The sequence below is a fragment of the Mustela nivalis genome, assembly GCF_964662115.1.
Source record: "Mustela nivalis genome assembly, chromosome: 2".
Lineage (NCBI taxonomy): Eukaryota > Metazoa > Chordata > Mammalia > Carnivora > Mustelidae > Mustela > Mustela nivalis.
The window spans coordinates 91440715-91459473 of NC_139021.1; the positions used below are offsets into that span (position 1 = coordinate 91440715).

Genomic DNA, 18759 nt, shown 5'->3' on the forward strand with positions numbered 1-18759 from the left:
CTCCCAGAGTTTTACAGCAGTGCTAAGTTACAGATCCCCACAATAATGAATGATCCCTGATTGACTGCTATTCCATCCCAGGCTCACTTGCTCACCACTACTAGGTTTTCTCAGGGTATGCTTCTATGCAAATTCAAAGACAAATATTCACAAAAACTGTGAATATAAGACAAGTCCACAAAACCATCACATATTTTACTTTTCTCAACCAACCTGAAATGCTAAATAAACAAAAGAGAAAAGTTAAGGTATTGTCTAAGTATGAGGAAGGAGGTGCTAGTGTAACTGCAAATGTTGGGCAGAGCATGCAAGTATGAGTTAATCTCCTGAGGGCAGATGCCAAGACAACATCAGCTATAGAAGAGATTCACTGAAGGAAGCACCTGCAAAGGATAAAAGGGAGAAAGTAGAGTCAAGGAGAGATTTAGGACCACAGTGTAGGTCTGAAAACTATAAGAGGACAAGAAGTAAAAAATAAAGAGAACTGAGTAAAAGATGCAGCCCATGGGTAACACGGCCCTAGTACAAACAAAATGAAGGATCCTGAAGGATGGCAGTTGGGGCTGTCAATCAACTGTGTTCCTTGCAGCTGAAGATCTGAGTGCACATTACCACAGCTGCACTGCAGAGAATGATGATCCAAAGTGATATTATTGCAGCAACTTGAAAAATGTGTCTAGAGAAAAACTTCCTCTCCTCCAAGATTGTTGGTTATTAATATGTACTACTCTTTTGCATTATTATATACTTCATATAATGCAGTATCAAACTGTACAGATTCTTTGGTAAACTGGCTTACTTCCTCAATATTATTCATGATGATAATATAGCACTTTACTTTATACAAGCCAATTTGCCTGTGTTCAAAGAAAATTAGCTTTCAGAAATTTTTTCTCTTCTAAACAAGGCTATAATGAATAGTCACATATATATGTATATTCCTTTAGCCATGTGTGAAAATTCCTCTGAACAGTGGCTTTCAAATATTTTTACTTAAGAACAGTAAAAAATACATTACATATTGTAATTCAACACACATATACCAATAAATGTAACTGAATAAAAAATTGCAGGAAAATACAAACTCATACATTCCAATGTAGTCTGTTTTATTCCACTGTATTGTATATATGATATTTCATTTTTAATTTACACTTCCCATACTACTAGTGAGACTGAGCATCTTTTCACATGCTTAGTGGCCATTCAGGTTTCCCTTTCCTATTCATGACCTGAATTTCATTTGGGCTATGTCTTTTCCTTACTCGTTTGTTCAAGTTCTCGATATATTCTGGATATTACTACAGAATGTCCTTTTCTAGAAAACATTTTTTAATGCAAGCAATAAATTTACTTGGTTCAAAATTCAAAATAGCATACAAGTTATTTAGTAAAAACAGCTTCCTACCACTCTAGAGATATTCCATATAAACACATATTCTTCCATTTTTTCCCTTTTTTTAAAATTTAAATTTTGTTAGTTAACATACAGTGCAATATTGGTTTCTGGAGAATTCAGTAATTCAACACTTACATATAGTACCCAGTGCTCATCACACAACTGCCCACTTTAATACCCATCGCCCATCTAGCTGATGATCTTCTCACCTTCCTCTAGCAACCCTCAGTTTGTTCTCTTATGACTTTTTTGCTTTTCCCCCCTCCCACATGTTCATGTTTTCTTTCTTAAATTCCACATATCAGTGAGATCATATGGTATTTGTCTTTCTCTGACTTATTTAACTTAGCATAAGTAATCCATTCTGGTATCCTGTGTCTTTTGATTGGGGCGTTTAGTCCATATACATTCAAAGTGATTACTGAAAGATATGAATGCAGCACTGTTGTGTTACCTGTAGAGCTGGTGATTCTGGTGATGTTCTCTGGTCCTTTCTGGTCTTTGTTCTTTTTGGTATTTTTTCCCCCGCTCATAGAGTCCCCTTAGTATTTCTTGCAGGGCTGGTTTAGTGGTCACAATCTCCTTTATTTTTTGTTTGTCTAGGAAACTCTTTATCTCTCTTTCTATTCAGATGACAACCTTGCTGGATAAATAATTCCAACCCATTACATTAAATATTGGAATACTGGAATAATAATCCCAACTCATCCCATTGACTAATTCCAATGTACCACTTTGAATAATTCCAGCTCATCTCAGTGAATATTTCCTTCAACTCCCTTATGGCCCACAAGGTTTCAGCGGACAGATCTGTTGCAAACCCGATCTGTCTTCCCTCATAAGATAAGGACTTTTCTTTATTTTGTTGCTTTCAGGAATCTTTCCCTGTCTATTTTGTGAATTTGACTATGATATGCCTTGGTGATGGTTGCCTCTTTTTGAATTTAATGAGATTTCTCTGCTTTTTGGATTTTAATGTCTGTGTCTTTCTCCAGGTTTGGGATGTTTCCACCTATAATTTGTTTGAATAAACTGTCCCTTTTTTCTCCCTACATCTTCTGGGACTCCTATGATACAAACGTTATAAGAGTTTAGTAAGTTGCTGAATTCCCTATGTCTACCTTTGTGATCCATTACCTGTTTTCTTCTTTTTTTCAGCTTCCTTATTTTCCAACTTTTTATCTTCTATATCACTGATTCAGTCCAATGATTCACCTGTCCTCATTTTTAGGGCCTCCACTTGGAACTGCATCTTGATTTCAGCATTTTTAATTTCAGCTTGACTAGATTTTAGGTCTTTTATCTCAGCAGTACAGGATTCTCTAGTGTCTTCTATGCTTTTTTCAAGCCCAGCTAGTACCCTTATAATCATTGTTTTAAATTCTAGTTAGCTATATTGATTAAATAAATCCCTGGCTGTGAGTACTACCTGCCATTCTTCTGGAATAAATTTCCCTATCTCATCATTTTGTCCAGAAAAGAAAGGAAGACAGGAGCTGGGTGGCTCATTCAGTTAGGCCTCTGTCTTCACCTCAGGTCATGATCTCGGTGTCCTGGGAGAAGCTCAGCAGGGACTCTGCTTCTCCCTCTCCCTCCCTCCCCCAACTTGTGCTTGCTCTCTCAAATAAATGAATAAATAAATCTTAAAAAAAAATAAAGAATCTAGATCCCAAAGTAAGAAAAAAATATAAAAATAAAAAATGCTAATGAAAGTAAACAAAAAATAAAAATATAAAATATACATATAAAAATGTAAACAACTTTTTAAAAAGAATTGCAAAAAATAAGAAAATAAATGAAAAAGAAGGAAATAAAGAATAAAAGTCCAAAGGACGCTAGATACTAGTTTTCCTCAGTGCTGAAGCTTTCAGAACTCTATGATCAGTAAACTCAGTGCAAGCAAACTGTTTGTACTGGCTTTCTTGGGAAGGGGTCTGTTGTGCTGATTCTCAGGACTTGCCCTCAGTGGTGGGGGAAGATGGGGAGCAGCAGCCAGGGAGGCAGGGCTTGGTGTTAAGCAGCTCCAGAATCCACTAGGTGGCCCTGTTTTTCTCCCTGAAGACTTTCAGTGCTGATGGGTATGTGGGATGAATATGGTGGCACCCCACTCTCTAGCCCAAGAGCTGAAAACTCACATCCCTCACTCTTCAAGGAACCCTCACAGAAGAGCAATCAATCACTCTTGTCTCCCTAGTTGCCATCAGAACCCTGTGTTCACCTTGTCTGTGTCCAAGCTTTTTTACCTCAGGCATGCATCTGAGTTTCAAAACTCCAAATTTTAGGGACTTCTGTGGCACAGACCTGTGTTGATTCCTAGGGGAGGGTCTTTACACAATTTTGCAGGACCCCCTGCCCCCCCCGCTTCTTGACAGGCTGCATGATCCAGTAATGAAAGAGGTTCAGGTGGCAAAAGAGGAAAATTATTAAGCAAGACCAAAACCAAAAAAAGGATGAGCTTGCATTAAAAAGAAAAGACCCTATGGCTTAGGCTGAATACCTATTTTCCTTCTTGAAATCTGAAATTCCAGTACATGCAAGGCAGAGAGAGTGTCTACTTTACCAGCCCCCAACAGAAAGTCTGGGCATTGAGTCACCAATGAGCTCCCCTAGCAGGCAAAATTTTACAGACATTATCAAAAACTCACTGCTAGAGCAATTAAGCATACCTTGTGTGACTCCACTGGAATAAAACTCGTGAAAGATTGCTGATTTTGCTTTGTATTGTTTCACTATAATAAATCATAGCCCTGAGTTTGACTGTACACTAAATGCTGAGAGTCGTCATAGTGAATTACCAAACTTCAACATGGACTTGGAGCAGATTCACCACATACTCAAAAAGTTTGATCAACTCCAAGCAGAAAACCACCTGTAGGCATATCACAATCACACTGCTTAAAAGAAGTGATAAAAAAGAAGTATTAAAAAATCAAGAATGAGAGGGGACCCTGGGTGGTTCACACAGTTGAACAACTGACTCTTGATTTCAGCTCAGGTCAACATGTAAGGGTCCCAGGACTGAGCTCTCTGCTCAACACAAAGTCTGCTTGAAATTCTCTCTCTCCCTCTCCTGCCCCTCCCCACACCTCCCTCAAATAAATAAATCTTAAAAAAAAAAAAATCAAGAATGAGAATAGCTTCAGGGTTCTTCATAGCAACTCTGGAACTAAAAGACAATGAAATAATGCCTTCAAAATTCTGAAGAAAAATAATTTCCAAACTAAAATTCTATTTAAATTGCCATCCACTTATCAAAGTGTGATAAACTCATCTTCTGACATGCCATTTCTCTTCCATAAATCCTCTCATTGAAAGCTACTAGAAGATGTCCTCAATCATACTGAGAGTGAAAACCAAGAAAAAGGAAGACATGGAATGCAGGATAAAGTTGCTCTACATTAGAAAGAGGTGAAGGGAATTACCAGGAAGATGGTGAAGAGAGATGTAAGGGTAGCTAAATTCACAAAGCAGAGAGGATGAGTTCAACTTAGAGCAGCTAGGAGGTTGTGGGAATGAGCTCTCCAAAAAGACAAAACAGCTGGACTGCCTACTTTGCCTGAAAACCTTTACAGGAGAGCTAAACAATGGCAAAAAAAAGTAGTTTTATTAACAATAAATAAAGTTAGGTAAACAAAAACCCAAAATAATTAACTCCAAGGAAAATGAAAAGTTGTGAAGGAAAAATAATTAATATTTACCTTGGTTATGAATATTATACAATGCTAAATCCTAATCTAACCAAATCTTGATACATGTGTCCTGAGAGAATAGAGGAATGGAAAAAGTTTCATATGTTAGCAGGTGCAGGGAGTGGGTGAGGAGGAGTGAGTTACCCATGTTACCCATGAGGAGTGGGTTATCCATGTTACCCATGTTTATAAGCACATTACAAGCATGTTATTTAGAGACAAGGAGGTAAATAATGAAAGAGTCACTAAGAGTCAAAAGTGACTGCCCTGGAAAAAGGAGTTAAAAATGAAACACCAAAAGACTATGATTAACAAATGTCCTAACCAGAATTTTGAGAGAAATGGTACTTACCTTTGCAAGCTCAGAGGGCCTCTCTTCACTAGTCGAAGAATGATTGCTTGAACAAGAACCACAGTCTGATATTTCCACAACATTCTCACCATCTTCAGATTCATTACACTCACTAGTATCTTCCCTGTCACTGTCAATCTCCCAGTCAATAAATTGTAGTTCATCTAAAAAATACAATTTTAAATAATTGTATATATGCTTAATGTTTCTTAATCTATTTCTTTATTCTCAGTAGTTAAAAACATCCATATTGCTGAGTAAATTTTAAAATGTATATTAAAAGACTGTGAAAAATACACTCCTTCTCTTATCTCTTATCTCAGGTAACTACTTTTATTAGCTATTTTTGTATCTTCCTAGGGTTTTTCCAGCATGTTCAAGGAAATAAAATACAATTTTTTTCCTTCTTTCTGATACACTTTAATTTTTTTTTTTTTAACTTAACAGAGGTTTTCCATATCAGTAACAGGGTATCCTCATTCTTTTCTGCAACATAGTATTCCACTGCATAGCTGACCCACTGTTTATTTAATCAGTGTCCTTTAAAAAAAAAAAAAAAGATTTTTATTTATTTATTTGACAGAGAGGCAGTGGGGGAGGGAATATGAGCAGGGGGAGTGGGAGAGGGAGAAGTAGGCTTCCTGCCCAGCAGGAAGCCCAACATGGGGCTCAATCCCAGGACCTGAGCCAAAGACAGATGCTCAACAACTCAGCCACCCAGGGGCCCCTTTAATCAGCCTCTTGTTTTTTGGTTTTGTTTTGTTTTTTAAAGATTTTATTTATTTATTTGACAGACAGAGATCACAAGTAGGCAGAGACCCAGGCAGAGAGAGAGGAGGAAGCAGGCTCCCTGCTGAGCAGAGAGCCTGATGTGGGGCTTGATCCCAGGACCCTGAGATCATGACCTGAGCTGAAGGCAGAGGCTTAATCCACTGAGCCACCCAGGTGCCCCATAATCAGTCTCTTGTTAACAGACTTCTTAAAGAATTTAACCTAAAACTTTTTTTTATAGATTTTGCATCAAGTTTTAAAAAAACAAGGAAATTTAGTTTTTAGTTTACTTTTATAAGCATTGTTATCTAGGTGCTACTTTTGCAAAATTTAATTTGGAAGTTAAATTATTTTCATATTTCAAATAACCAAATTTAATCTATTTTTAAAGAAATAAAAGTAGCTATTAGGGGTAAATTAATCTCTGAGATATCTCTGAGGCATGTAAGGTAAACCTTTCCTACAGTACAAAGCCCAAATATTCCTTCACAGCTACTTCAGCAACTCAGAGGGCTAGTAAGATATCTTGACCCTATTTTAGAGGTATACTAGCAACAATCTTATTTCCAGATAGAAGTAATATTAAAAATAAAATAACTTACTAGCTTTAACACCTAAAAGGGAATTCAAAATTAAAAAAAAAAAAAAGAAAAGAAAAATTTAAGCTAAAGGTAAAAGTATGGAATAAAGCAAACAAAAATGTAAGTCTTCTTTTTTCTGATACCGTTGTTCCAGAAGATAAAAGTCCACTAGAGTGATTATAAAAGACTGGAGGTCAGACTAGTCTGGGAGAAGCAGACACATAACAGCAGTAAAATAACTGCAGCAACCACTCTTACCATTAGAGAATGGCAGGGAAATACCATATGTAACAACACATTTACTCATGAAAGCCAGGCAATGAAACACATAAATTCTCCAGGTTGCTAAAGCATCACAGCAGAAAGTCAAGGGAAAGGCAGAGCTCTGAGGAATACAAGTGCCCCCAGAGCTATTGTACTTTTTGTAGCATTTGTCCATTTGTTCCTCATTCATTCAGTAAAAGCAGTGCTACAGAGAGCCTACTACATCATCCTAGACATTTAAAATACCAAAACAAACACAGGAGATAATACAGAACACTGTTCCTACCCTGGAGAAGTTCCTACCTTATACTGCAGCTTCTGAGTGCTATTTAATGATATACCACAACCCAAACTAATAAGACCTTTCATTCTTCACAATAATTTTATGAAGCAGGCAAGACAATTACTGATGAAGAAACTGAGTCTCCAAAAAGTTAAGAAGCTTTTTCAAAGTTACAAAAAAACACAAATGCAGGGGGAATATATTTTTTTTAAAAGAAGAAAAGATTTTGACAATTTTAATTCAGGGCTCTTCCTTCTCCATCACAATTCTGGGCCTTAAGGCCCAGAGACTCTAATCCAATATAAGTAGAAGGAGGTCTAGGTATATTGTGTTTAAAACTCACCTGGTAGATGGAGAGGAGAGAGGAGTTTGGGGAAATTGGACAGGGAGACGAATCATGAAAGACAATGGACTCTGAAAACAATCTGAAGGTTTTGGAGGGGCAGGGGGTGGGAGGTTGGGTGAACCTGGTGATGGGTATTATGGAGGGAACATATTGCATGGAGCACTGGGCGTGGTGCATAAACAATGAATTCTGGAAAACTGAAAAGAAAATTTAAAAAAATTTAAAAAAAAAAAACAAAACAAAAACCCACCTGGTAATTCTGATAAGAAGCCAAGTCTCCTAAGCACCAAAACAGTGTTAAAGCACACAGCACTGCGTTAGACATCCCTAACTATAAATATTAACTGGCACACTTGTTAACTATGTGACTCTGGGTAAGCGATTTGACTTCTCTGAGTCCCAAAATCCTTCTGTAAAATGAGGGTACTCAGCTCACAAGATATAGCAGATACAGTAGATAAAAGATATAGTAGATAAAAAAGAAAATAACATACATTATAACCAGCCAAGTGTCTGAGGTAAAACAAGAAACTGATAAACAGTAATTAAAGGTAAAAAGCAGTGAGGGGAGGAGGAGATGGAAAAGGAACAGAGAAGAGAAAGATAAGCCAGCAGTTACACACATGATTAGATACACTTAAGGGGATCATGTACTTGCTACCTAATAGTCAACTTGCTTAAGAAAAGTCAACAATTTGTTAACACATTTCAAAGTAATTAGCTCAAAGCACCTTTCCATTCTTAGAATTTTGAAAACTACTATGTCTTTTCATAGAGAAAGAAATAGACAATTTTTAATAGCAATTTTAATGAGATGAGATAGCATACTCAACTCATTTAATGAGATAGCATACTATCCACCAACAAAAAAACATAGTTTTTAATAACAAAATGTTCTTAGATGTATAAAGACCAAGAGTTACCAAACAACGAATTTCATTTCATATGACTGAATTAATAAAATAAGCCCTGTGAGCTTATGTATTACCTTAAAATACCACCTCACCTGTTTATTACTAGAATGTGAACTGGTAGTTACCAAGATGGCATACAAAGTGGTCAAAGGTATATAATCCTTTTCCACAGGGTTTGTCTGTATAAACATAACCTTAACCAAGTAACCAACTCATATGAAGGTTATTTTGAAAGCATTAAGACTTCTAAATACTCTAGATGAGCTATACACCCTAAAAACTATAAAAAGACATGATTTTCCTAATTCTAAGTCTACAGTTCTCAACTCAGGATGATTCTGCCCTTCTGCGGACATCTCACAACAACTGGAGACATTTTTAGCTTTGACAGCTGAAGCTGGGGAGGGATGCCTGGGTGGCTCAGTCAGTTAAACATCTGCCTTCGGCTCAGGTCATGATCCCTGAGTCCTGGGATTGAGTCCTACCTACATCAGTTGGGAGCCTTCTCCTCCTGCCTGCCACTCCCCTTACTTGTGTGTACGCACACACTTTCTCTCTCTCTAACAAATAAATGAATAAAATTTTAAATAACAACAAGGGGCTGGCAGAGCTGTCACTAGTGAATGGAGGCCAGAGATGCTGCTAAACACCCTATGCTGCACAGGAAAGCCCCCTCTCCCACACAAAGAGTTTTCTGGCCCCAAATGGCATTAGTGAGAAATTTGGGAAACCTTGTTTTAAACTGTCAAAAACAGGGGCCAAAATGGCAGAGAAGCAGGGGACCCTATTTCAACCAGTCCCCTAAATTAAGCTGGATATCTACCAGACCACTCTGAACACCCATGAAATCAGCCTGAGAAGTAAGAAGATCTATCAGGATCTATACCAACAGAATATCTCCAGTGGCTGGTTTTGAAGTATGAAGCAGGGAGCCATAATTCTGTGGGCAGATACTGGATGATAAACAGAAAGGGGAGAGAGCTACCAAAAGCAATGTCGCTGGGAAGGTGAGATAACACAGGAGCCCAAAAGTGTCCCATGCTGGGGACAGGGCACAGATTCACAGACTGGTAGCCTCGGGGAAAGGCCTTTAGGGCAGCCCCCCAGACTGAAACCTGGAGCTCTGGAGGCAGACATGTGAACTGGAGGCAGCTGGTGGTTTTAGAAGCACAAAGGGCACAGACGTGCCTGGACCTGGAAGTGAGCGCTAGGAGTGCTGCTGTGGGGTGCACAATCCAGGACGCTGGGGTTTTCAGCAGCAAAGACAAAGACAGAGACACTGTGGCCTGTAGGGCTTTCTGGAGACCAGACTGTGTGATCTCTCTGTTCTGAGACAGAAGTCTGGATACAGTCACTTCTGCTCTGACAGAAAAAAAAAGCCCCCCCACCCAAAAAAAACAGTTTTCACTACGCCCATATCCCCCACAGGGTTGCCTGAGTAACAGTGCAGCAGGACCTTCCCGCAGAACACAGGCTGAAAGAACAAGAGGCTAACAACCTTAAGGTCCCTATAAAACAGGTGCATCCTGCTTAGGTTGTGGTCAATACTTTGAACTCTGTACATTCCCTCAACCACCCCTGACCAGAATGACTAGGAGGAGGAATCCCAGACACAGGAAAAATTCAGAGACTGTGACCTCTGCAACAGAATTAAAGGATATGGATATAAGCAAGGCATCAGAAATAGAGTTCAGGGTAACAACTATGCAGGTGATAGCTAGGCTGGAGAAAAACACTAATGACACCAGATTGTCTAAGGGCAGAAGTGAGAACTGATCTGGCAGAATTTTAAAATGCCATCAATGAGATCCAATCTAAACTAGATATTCTTTTTTTTTTTTTTTAAGATTTTATTTATTTATTTGACAGAGAGAAATCACAAGTAGGCAGAGAGGCAGGCAGAGAGAGAGGAGGAAGCAGGCTCCCTGCTGAGCAGAGAGCCCGATGCGGGACTCGATCCCAGGACCCTGAGATCATGACCTGAGCCGAAGGCAGCGGCTTAACCACTGAGCCACCCAGGCGCCCATAAACTAGATATTCTAACAACTGGGGTAAATGAGGCAGAAGAACAAATTAGTGATTTAGAAGACAAACTAATGGAAAAGAAGGATCAGGAAGAGGCCTGGAAAAACAACTTAGAATCCATGAAAACAGAATTAGAGGAAAAAAATGACACCATGAAATGTTCCAATGTCAGAATGTCAGAATTATTGGGATCCCTGAGGGGACTGGAGAGAGTGAGAGGACTAGAAGATATATTTGAGCAAATCATACCTGCAGTCCCTAATCTAGGGACTGAAACCATTGTTCATGTCCTAGAGGCAGAGAGAACACCCCCCAAGATCAAGGAGGGCAGACAGACCCCCAGGCATGTGATATTGAAACTCGTGAACCTTAAACCAGGTAAAATATCTTAAGGTCGGCTAGAGGGAAGAGATTCCTTACGTACAGAGGGAGGATCATCAAAATAACGTCAGACCTGTCCACAGAAATCTGGCAAGCCAGAAAGAGATGGCAAGATATATTCAGGATACTAAATGAGAAGAACATGCAGCCAAGAATACTCTACCCAGCAAGGCTGTCATTTAGTTGGACAGAGATGGATGGATAGATGAATGGAGAGAGAAAGAGCTTCTAAGACCAGCAAAAACTGAAGGAACATGTGACCACTAACCTGGCCCTGAAAGAAATGCTAAGGGGAGTCCTACAAGAGAAGAAAGACTCCAAGAGTGATGTAGAACAAAAATTACAGAGACAATCTATAGAAACAAGAACCTTGTTTAATAAAAGCGTATAAAAACAATAAAAAGCAATAAAAACGTATCTTTCAATAATCATTCTCAAAGTGAATGGCCTAAATGCTCCCATAAAATGGCACAGGGTTGTAGATTGGATAAAAAGACAGGAACCATCCATACGCTGACTACAAGAGACTCATTTTGAACCTAAAGATACATCCAGACTGAAAGTGAAGGATGGAAAACCAGCTCTCTTTCATGCTAATGGACTGCAAAAGAAAGCTGGGGTAGCAATGCTTGTATCTGACAAATTAGATTTTCAGCTAAAGACTGCAGTCAGAGATACAGAAGGATACTATATCATTCTTAAAGGGTCTATCCAACAAGATCTAACAATTCCAAATATCTATGCCTCCAACATGGGAGCAGCCAACTGTTAATCAAAATAAAGAGACATACCGATACACTACGTTAATTGTAGGGGATCTTAATAGTCCACTCTTAGCAACAGGCAGATTATCTAAGCAGAATATCAATAAACAAACAAGAGATCTGATAGACCTCAAAGAAATATACAGAACATTCCACCCTAAAACAATGAAATAGTCATTCTTCTCGAGCACACATGTAATTTTCTCCAGAATACACCACATACTGGGTCACAAATCAGAGCTCAACCGATACCAAAAGATTGAGATTATTCCCTCCATATTCTCAGACCACAGTGCTTTGAAACTGGAACTCAATCACAAGAAAAAATCTCCAAGAAATTCAAACACTTGGAAGCTAAGGACCATCCTGCTCAAGAACGTTTAGGTCAACCAGGAAGTCAAAGAACTTAAACAATTCATGGAAACCAATGAGAACGAAAACACATTGGTCCAAAACTTACAGGATGTGGCAAAGGCGTTCCTAACAGGGAAATACATGGCCATCCAAGCCTCACTCAAAAAAATAGAAAAATCCCGAACGCTAACTCTCTTTATACCTTAAAGAACTGGAGAATCACCAACAAATTAAGCCTAACCCACTCACAAGAAGGGAAATAATTAAGAAGAGAGCAGAGATCAATGAATTAGAAACCAGAGATATAACAGAACACATCAACAAAACCATAAGCCAGTTCTCTGAAAGAATTAATAAGATCGACAAAGCACTGGCCAAACTAATCCAAAAGAAAAGAGAAAGGACCCAAAGTAATAAAATGATGAATGAAATGGGGGAGATCATGATTAACTCCCAGGAAATAGAAACAATCATCAGAAATTATTATCAACAGCTATATGCCAATAAATTAAGCAACCTAGAAGAAATGGATGCATTCCTATAAACCTATAAACTTCCAAGACTGAAACAGGAAGAAATTGGCAACCTTTACAGACAATCTTGTTACTAGTTATTTAAATAACTAGTTAATAGTTAACTAGTTAAATAACTAGTAACAAGATTGAAGCAGTAATCAAAACCTCCCAAAAAACAAGAATCCAGGACCTGATGGATTCCCTGGGGAATTTTACTAAACATTCAAAAAAGAAATAATACCTACTCTCCTGAATCTGTTTCAAAAAATAGAAACAGAAGGAAAATTTGCAGACCCTTTCTATGAGGCCAGCATTACCTTGATCCCCAAACCAACCAAAGACCCCATCAAAAAGGAGAATTTCAGACCAATACCCCTGATGAATATGGTACTAAGATTCTCAACAAGATCCTAGCTAATACGATCCAGCAATATATTAAAAAGAATATCCACCTGGGAATGAATGAATCAAAGAATGACCAGGTGGGATTTATACCTGGGAATGCAAGGGTGGTTCAACATTGACAAAACAATCAATGTGATAGAAAAAAATAGTAAGAGAAAAGAACCACATGGTTCTCTCAATTGATGCAGAAAAAGCACCTGACAAGATACAGCACCCTTTCTGGACTAAAACTCCTCAAATTAGAGGGATAGAGGGAACATTCCTCAGTTTCATAAAATCCATCTATGAAAAACACACAGCAAAAATCATTCTCAATGGGGAAAAGCTAACAGCCTTAAGATTAGGAACATGACAAGGATGTTCACTCTCAGCACTATTGTTCAACATAGTACTTGAAGTCCTAGTGATAGCAATCAAACACCAAAAAGAAATAAAAGTTACTCAAACTGGCAAAGAAGAAGTCAAACTCTCTCTCTTTACAGATGACATGATACTTTATGTGGAAAACTGGAAGACTCCACCCCCAAAGTATTAAACTCATATAGCAGTTCAGTAATGTGACAGAATACAAAATCAATGCACAGAAATCAGTGGCTTTCTTATACACTAATAATGAAACTGTAGAAAGAGAAATATAGAGAATCAATTCCATTTACAATAGCACCAAAAACCATAGGATACCTTGGAAACCCTAACCAAAAAAGTAAAGGATCTATACTCTAGAACTACAGAACATTCATGAAGAAATTGAAGAAGACACAAAGAGATGGAAAAATATTCCATGCTCATGGATCAGAAAAATAAACATTGCTAAAATGTGTATGTTGCCCAAAGCAATCTATACCTTCAAGCCATCTCAATCAAAATACCACCAGATTCTTCAAAGTGCTAGAACAAACAATCCAAAAGTTTGTATGGAAACAGAAAAGACCCCAAATCACCAAGGAAATGTTGAAAAAGAGAAATAAAGCTGAGGACATCGCATTGCCTGATTTCAAGCTATATTACAAATCATCAAGTCAGCATGGTACTGGCACAAAAACTGATACATAGACCAATGGAACAGAGTAGAGAGCCCAGATATGGACCCTCAATCCTATGGTCAAATAATCTTCCACAAAGCAGGAAAAAATATCCAATGGAAAAAAGACAGTCTCTGGTGCTGGGGAAATTGGAAGAAGAATGAAATTCGACCATTTTCTTATACCATACACAAAGATAAACTCTAAATGGATGAAAGACCTCAATGTAGGATAGGTATCCATCAATATCCTAGAGGCGAACATCGTAACCTTTTCAACATCTGTCACAGCAACTTCTTTCAAGACACATCTCCAAAGGCAAAGGAAACAAAAGCAAAAATGAACAGATGGGACTTCATCAAGATCAAAAGCTTCTGCACAGTGAAGGAAACAGTCAACAAAACAAAGAGGCGACCCATGAAATGGAAGATATTTGCAAATGACACTACAGAGAAAGGGTTGATATCCAAGATCTATGAAGAACTTCTCAAACTCAACACCCAAAAACAAATAATCAAGTCAAAAAATGGGCAGAAGACGTGAATAGACACTTCTCCAATGAAGACATACAAATAGCTAATAGAAACATGAAAAAATACTCATCATCATTAACCATGTTGAGATACCACCTCCTAACAGTTCGAATGGCAAAAATCGACAAGGCAAGAAACAACAAATGCTGGAGAGGATCTGGAAAAAGGGGATCCCTCTTACACTACTGGTGAGAATGCAAGTTGGCGCAGATACTTTGGAAAACAGTGTGGAGGTTCCTCAAAAAAAAAAAAAAAATTGACCCAGCAATTGTACTACTGGGGTTTACCCCAAAGATACAGATATAGCGAAAAGAAGGGGCACATGCACCCCAATGTTCATAGCAGCAACATCCACAATAGCCAAACTGTGGAAAAAGCCAAGATGCCCTTCAACAGATGAATGGATAAAGATGTGGGCCATATATAAAATGGAATATAACTCAGCTATCAGAAATTATGAATATCCAAATTTTGCATCAACATGGATTGGACTGGAGGAGATTATGCTGAGTATAATAAGTGAAGCAGAGAAAGTCAATTATCATATGGTTTCCCTTACTTGTGGAACATAAGGAATAGCACGGAGGACATTAAGAGAAGGAAGGGAAAAATGAAGGGGAGGGAATTAGAGGGGGAGACGAACCATGAGAGACTATGGACTTCAAGAAACAAACTGAGGGTTCTAGAAGGGAGGAGGTCAGGGGGATGTGTTGGCCCGGTGATGGGTATTAAGGAGGGTACGTATTGCATGGAGCACTGGGTGTTATATGTAAACAGTGAATCTTGGAACACTACATCAAAAACTAATGACATATGGTAAGGTGACTAACATAACACAATAAAAATTTAATAAAAAAATAAAATACACTGTCAAAAACACAATACAATACAAAATGTCATCAAAACAGAAATGTGTATTATATTTCTACGACAGATTTACTATCATAGTATTTACTGAAACCTCATCAGCAATGGGCAATACAGGTATAACATTATACAGTAGAGAACCTAGGTGGAATCCCAACCAATTCTACTGTTCAAACTTAAGTTGTTAGATATGAAAATAATACTTGTAATAGTTAGCTCTTAGAGTTGTGTGAAAATATTAAATGAGAAAATGTTTATAAAGGGCTGAGCATAAAGGAAATGACACAGTATGGTCCTCACTAATACTGTTAGAAAAGGAATGAACTCTCTCTGCCTGCCTCTCTGTCTACTGTGAACTCTCTGTCAAATAAATAAATAAAATCTTTAAAAAAAAAAAAGAAAAGAAAAGGAATGAAGTTTTTTTCAATATTGAGCCCAATATAAAACAGAAAGAGGATTTCTTATCAAATTATCAATTTACCTTCACTGGCCCCATCTTCTGGACATGAAATTTTCCTATTCCTGGTACAAAACCTGTCTATTCCAGAACCATGTCCATTATATCTCTGTGACTTAAAAACTGTTTTATCCTCATCAGACAGATCACTTTCACTGGAACGCCATGTTATACCTTTTAGCTCACCGGTACTCTTAGATGCAGCATTTTCTGTTAAACAAAAAGAAAATGTATAAACACATTTAACTGATATAGTTATTTGCCAGAATGAAATTTTATACATGTTACTCTGTCAAAGTCACAAATAACAAAATTTTGATGATAGTAAAAGCCATGTCTTATATCAGATCAGCCTGTGTAAAGTTCTATGTGAAACCTAAGATTCTCTGAATTAAAACCAAATTTACAAAGAAAAAAGAATTAAGTTTAAAAAAACAAACAAATAAGGAAAATGACTATAGCACAAATGAAAAGTAAAAAAAAAAAAAACCCTTTAATTATACAACTATAACTTTCTAGAATATTTGATGGAACCAAAAGAACAAGACAAAACACAAAACAAACCATATAACCAGTGTTTATGTACAAGAGAAATGCTTCTGTGTGCCTCCTGTATCATATTAGGAGTCCTAGCAGTCACAATGTGTTTAAAAACACTTAATAAACTCTTTTAACTAAATTTGTCATTTTGAGGTAATAGTAGATCCACATAGAGTTGTAGGGGGAAAAAAAAAAAAGAAAAACAAGAGAGCCCTTGTATGCTTTATCTAGTTCCTTCAATGGTAACAATCTGCAAAACTATAGTGTAATATCACAACTAGAATATTGATTCTGATACCTGCAAGACACAAAACAATTCCATCACAATGAGAATACCTTGCATTACTTTTATAAAGCCACATCTTAGTCATCCTCCTTACCCAATTCTCAATGTCTAGCAACAAATTAGCTTTGCATTTTTGTAATTTTGTCATTTCAAGACTGATATATAAATGGAATCATACTATGTGACAATTCAGGATTGGCTTCTTTTACTCAGCATAATTCCTTTGACATTCATCCAAGTTGTTCTGTGTATCAACACTTTCCACTACTAAGTATTATTACATGACATGTATACACCATAGTTTACCCATTCACCCACTAAAGGGTATCTGTGTTGTTTCTAGTTTGGGGCTACTACGAATAAAGCTGCTATGAACATTATATACAGGGTTTTATGTGAAAGTAATTTTCATTCTCTGGGATAAATGTCAAAGGGCAATTAACAGGTTGTGTGGTAACTGCATATTTAGTCTTACAAACTGCCAAACTTCTCCAGAGTGGCCGTACCATTTTACAATCCTATCAGTAACATAACATATCCCATATCACTGACAGCATTTCAGTGTTGCCACCATTTTTTACTTTGTCATTCTAATAGGAAACCTAGAAAGAATGGAGCTACTCCATCTTGATGTAATAGGAAGTTGAGAGGAAACTTTACTAACAGTGATCAGAACAGGAATATACACCTAAAAAAAAATAAATTTACAATTTATTTATTATGCTAAAACTTAAAAAAATACCTTAGACATATTTCAATGAGATTAAGAGGTTAGATATTATAATTCAAGTTCTATAGTAGAGGAAATAGGCTTAGAAGTTAAATGGTTTCATTCAATACATATTTACATAACAACTGATAAAGTAAGTCTTAAGGAAACAGAAAGATAAGAAAACTTCTCTCTCAAGGAATGAAGTTAAATGGTTTCATTCAATACATATTTACATAACAACTGATAAAGTAAGCTTTAAGGAAACAGAAAGATAAGAAAACTTCTCTCTCAAGGAATGCATGGTCTAAAACACAAATCATAAAAAGAAAAATTAACTATTAAATTTGAGGTATGTCACATATAACAGTGGCACAAAAAAAGCAAGTGCTCCAATATGTGTTCATCAGGAAAATAGATTCACTGACAAAATGATGTCTGAAAAAACAGCACTTACAAAGGCACAAAAGCATTAAATAATTATAAACATTTACTAAACACTTACTTGTGCCACGAACATCCAGAATTACTAAACTTGTCTATCTTCAAAACATAAAATTAAAAATAAACGAAACTTCATCCATATTGATTTAAATAGCTAATAAAAACTAAGCTGTGTAGGGGCGCCCGGGTGGCTCAGTGGGTTAAGCCGCTGCCTTCAGCTCAGGTCATGATCCCAGGGTTCTGGGATCGAGCCCCACATCGGGCTCTCTGCTCAGCAGGGAGCCTGCTTCCTCCTCTCTCTGTGCTTGCCTCTCTGCCTGCTTGTCATCTCTCTCTGTCAAATAAATAAATAAAATCTTTAAAAAAAAAAAAAAAACTAAGCTGTGTATTTACTTACAAAAGATATTATCATATCAGTCCCTTTTATTATTATGCATCTGGAAGAGTAAACTGAAAAGGAAAGAGTGGAATATGACAGAAGGAGAGAATGTTTGTATCCCTTAAAATTCACAGTTCTGGGGCACCTGGGTGGCTCAATTGTTAAGCATCTTCCTTTGTCTCAGGTCATGATCCCAGAGTCTAGTCAGGTAGGGCTCCTAGCTCAGCGGGGAGACTGCTTCTTTCTCTCCCACTCCCCTGCTTGTATTCCCTCTCTTGCTGTCTCTCTCTGTCAAATAAATAAAAAAAAGTTTAGGAAAAAAAATTCACAGTGTTTTGAAACTTGGTCCCCAGTGTGTGGAATTAAGAGGTAGGGACTCTGGAGGTGATTAGGTCATGAGGGTGGAGCCCTCATGGGATTAGTGCTCTATATAAGAAGCCCCCAGAGAGATTCCTGGCCCCTTCCTCCATATGAGTCGA

The 18759-nt window shown here is 37.5% G+C and overlaps 1 protein-coding gene across 10 annotated transcripts in view; it reads right to left on the reverse strand.

Moving 5' to 3' along the window:
• The window catches only part of SPIDR (scaffold protein involved in DNA repair), a 589061-nt gene that overhangs the window by 478890 nt on the left and 91412 nt on the right, over nt 1-18759 (reverse strand). For 9 of the 10 annotated variants that reach the window (XM_082718857.1, XM_082718850.1, XM_082718858.1 and 6 more), the window contains 2 exons: nt 15947-16132; nt 5441-5604 (listed from right to left, as the gene is read on the reverse strand). The exons of the other annotated variant lie outside the window; for it this stretch is intronic. In XM_082718857.1, the coding sequence (XP_082574983.1) occupies nt 5441-5604; nt 15947-16132 (350 nt within the window). The remainder of the gene's footprint in view (nt 1-5440; nt 5605-15946; nt 16133-18759) is intronic. 10 annotated transcript variants of the gene reach the window in all.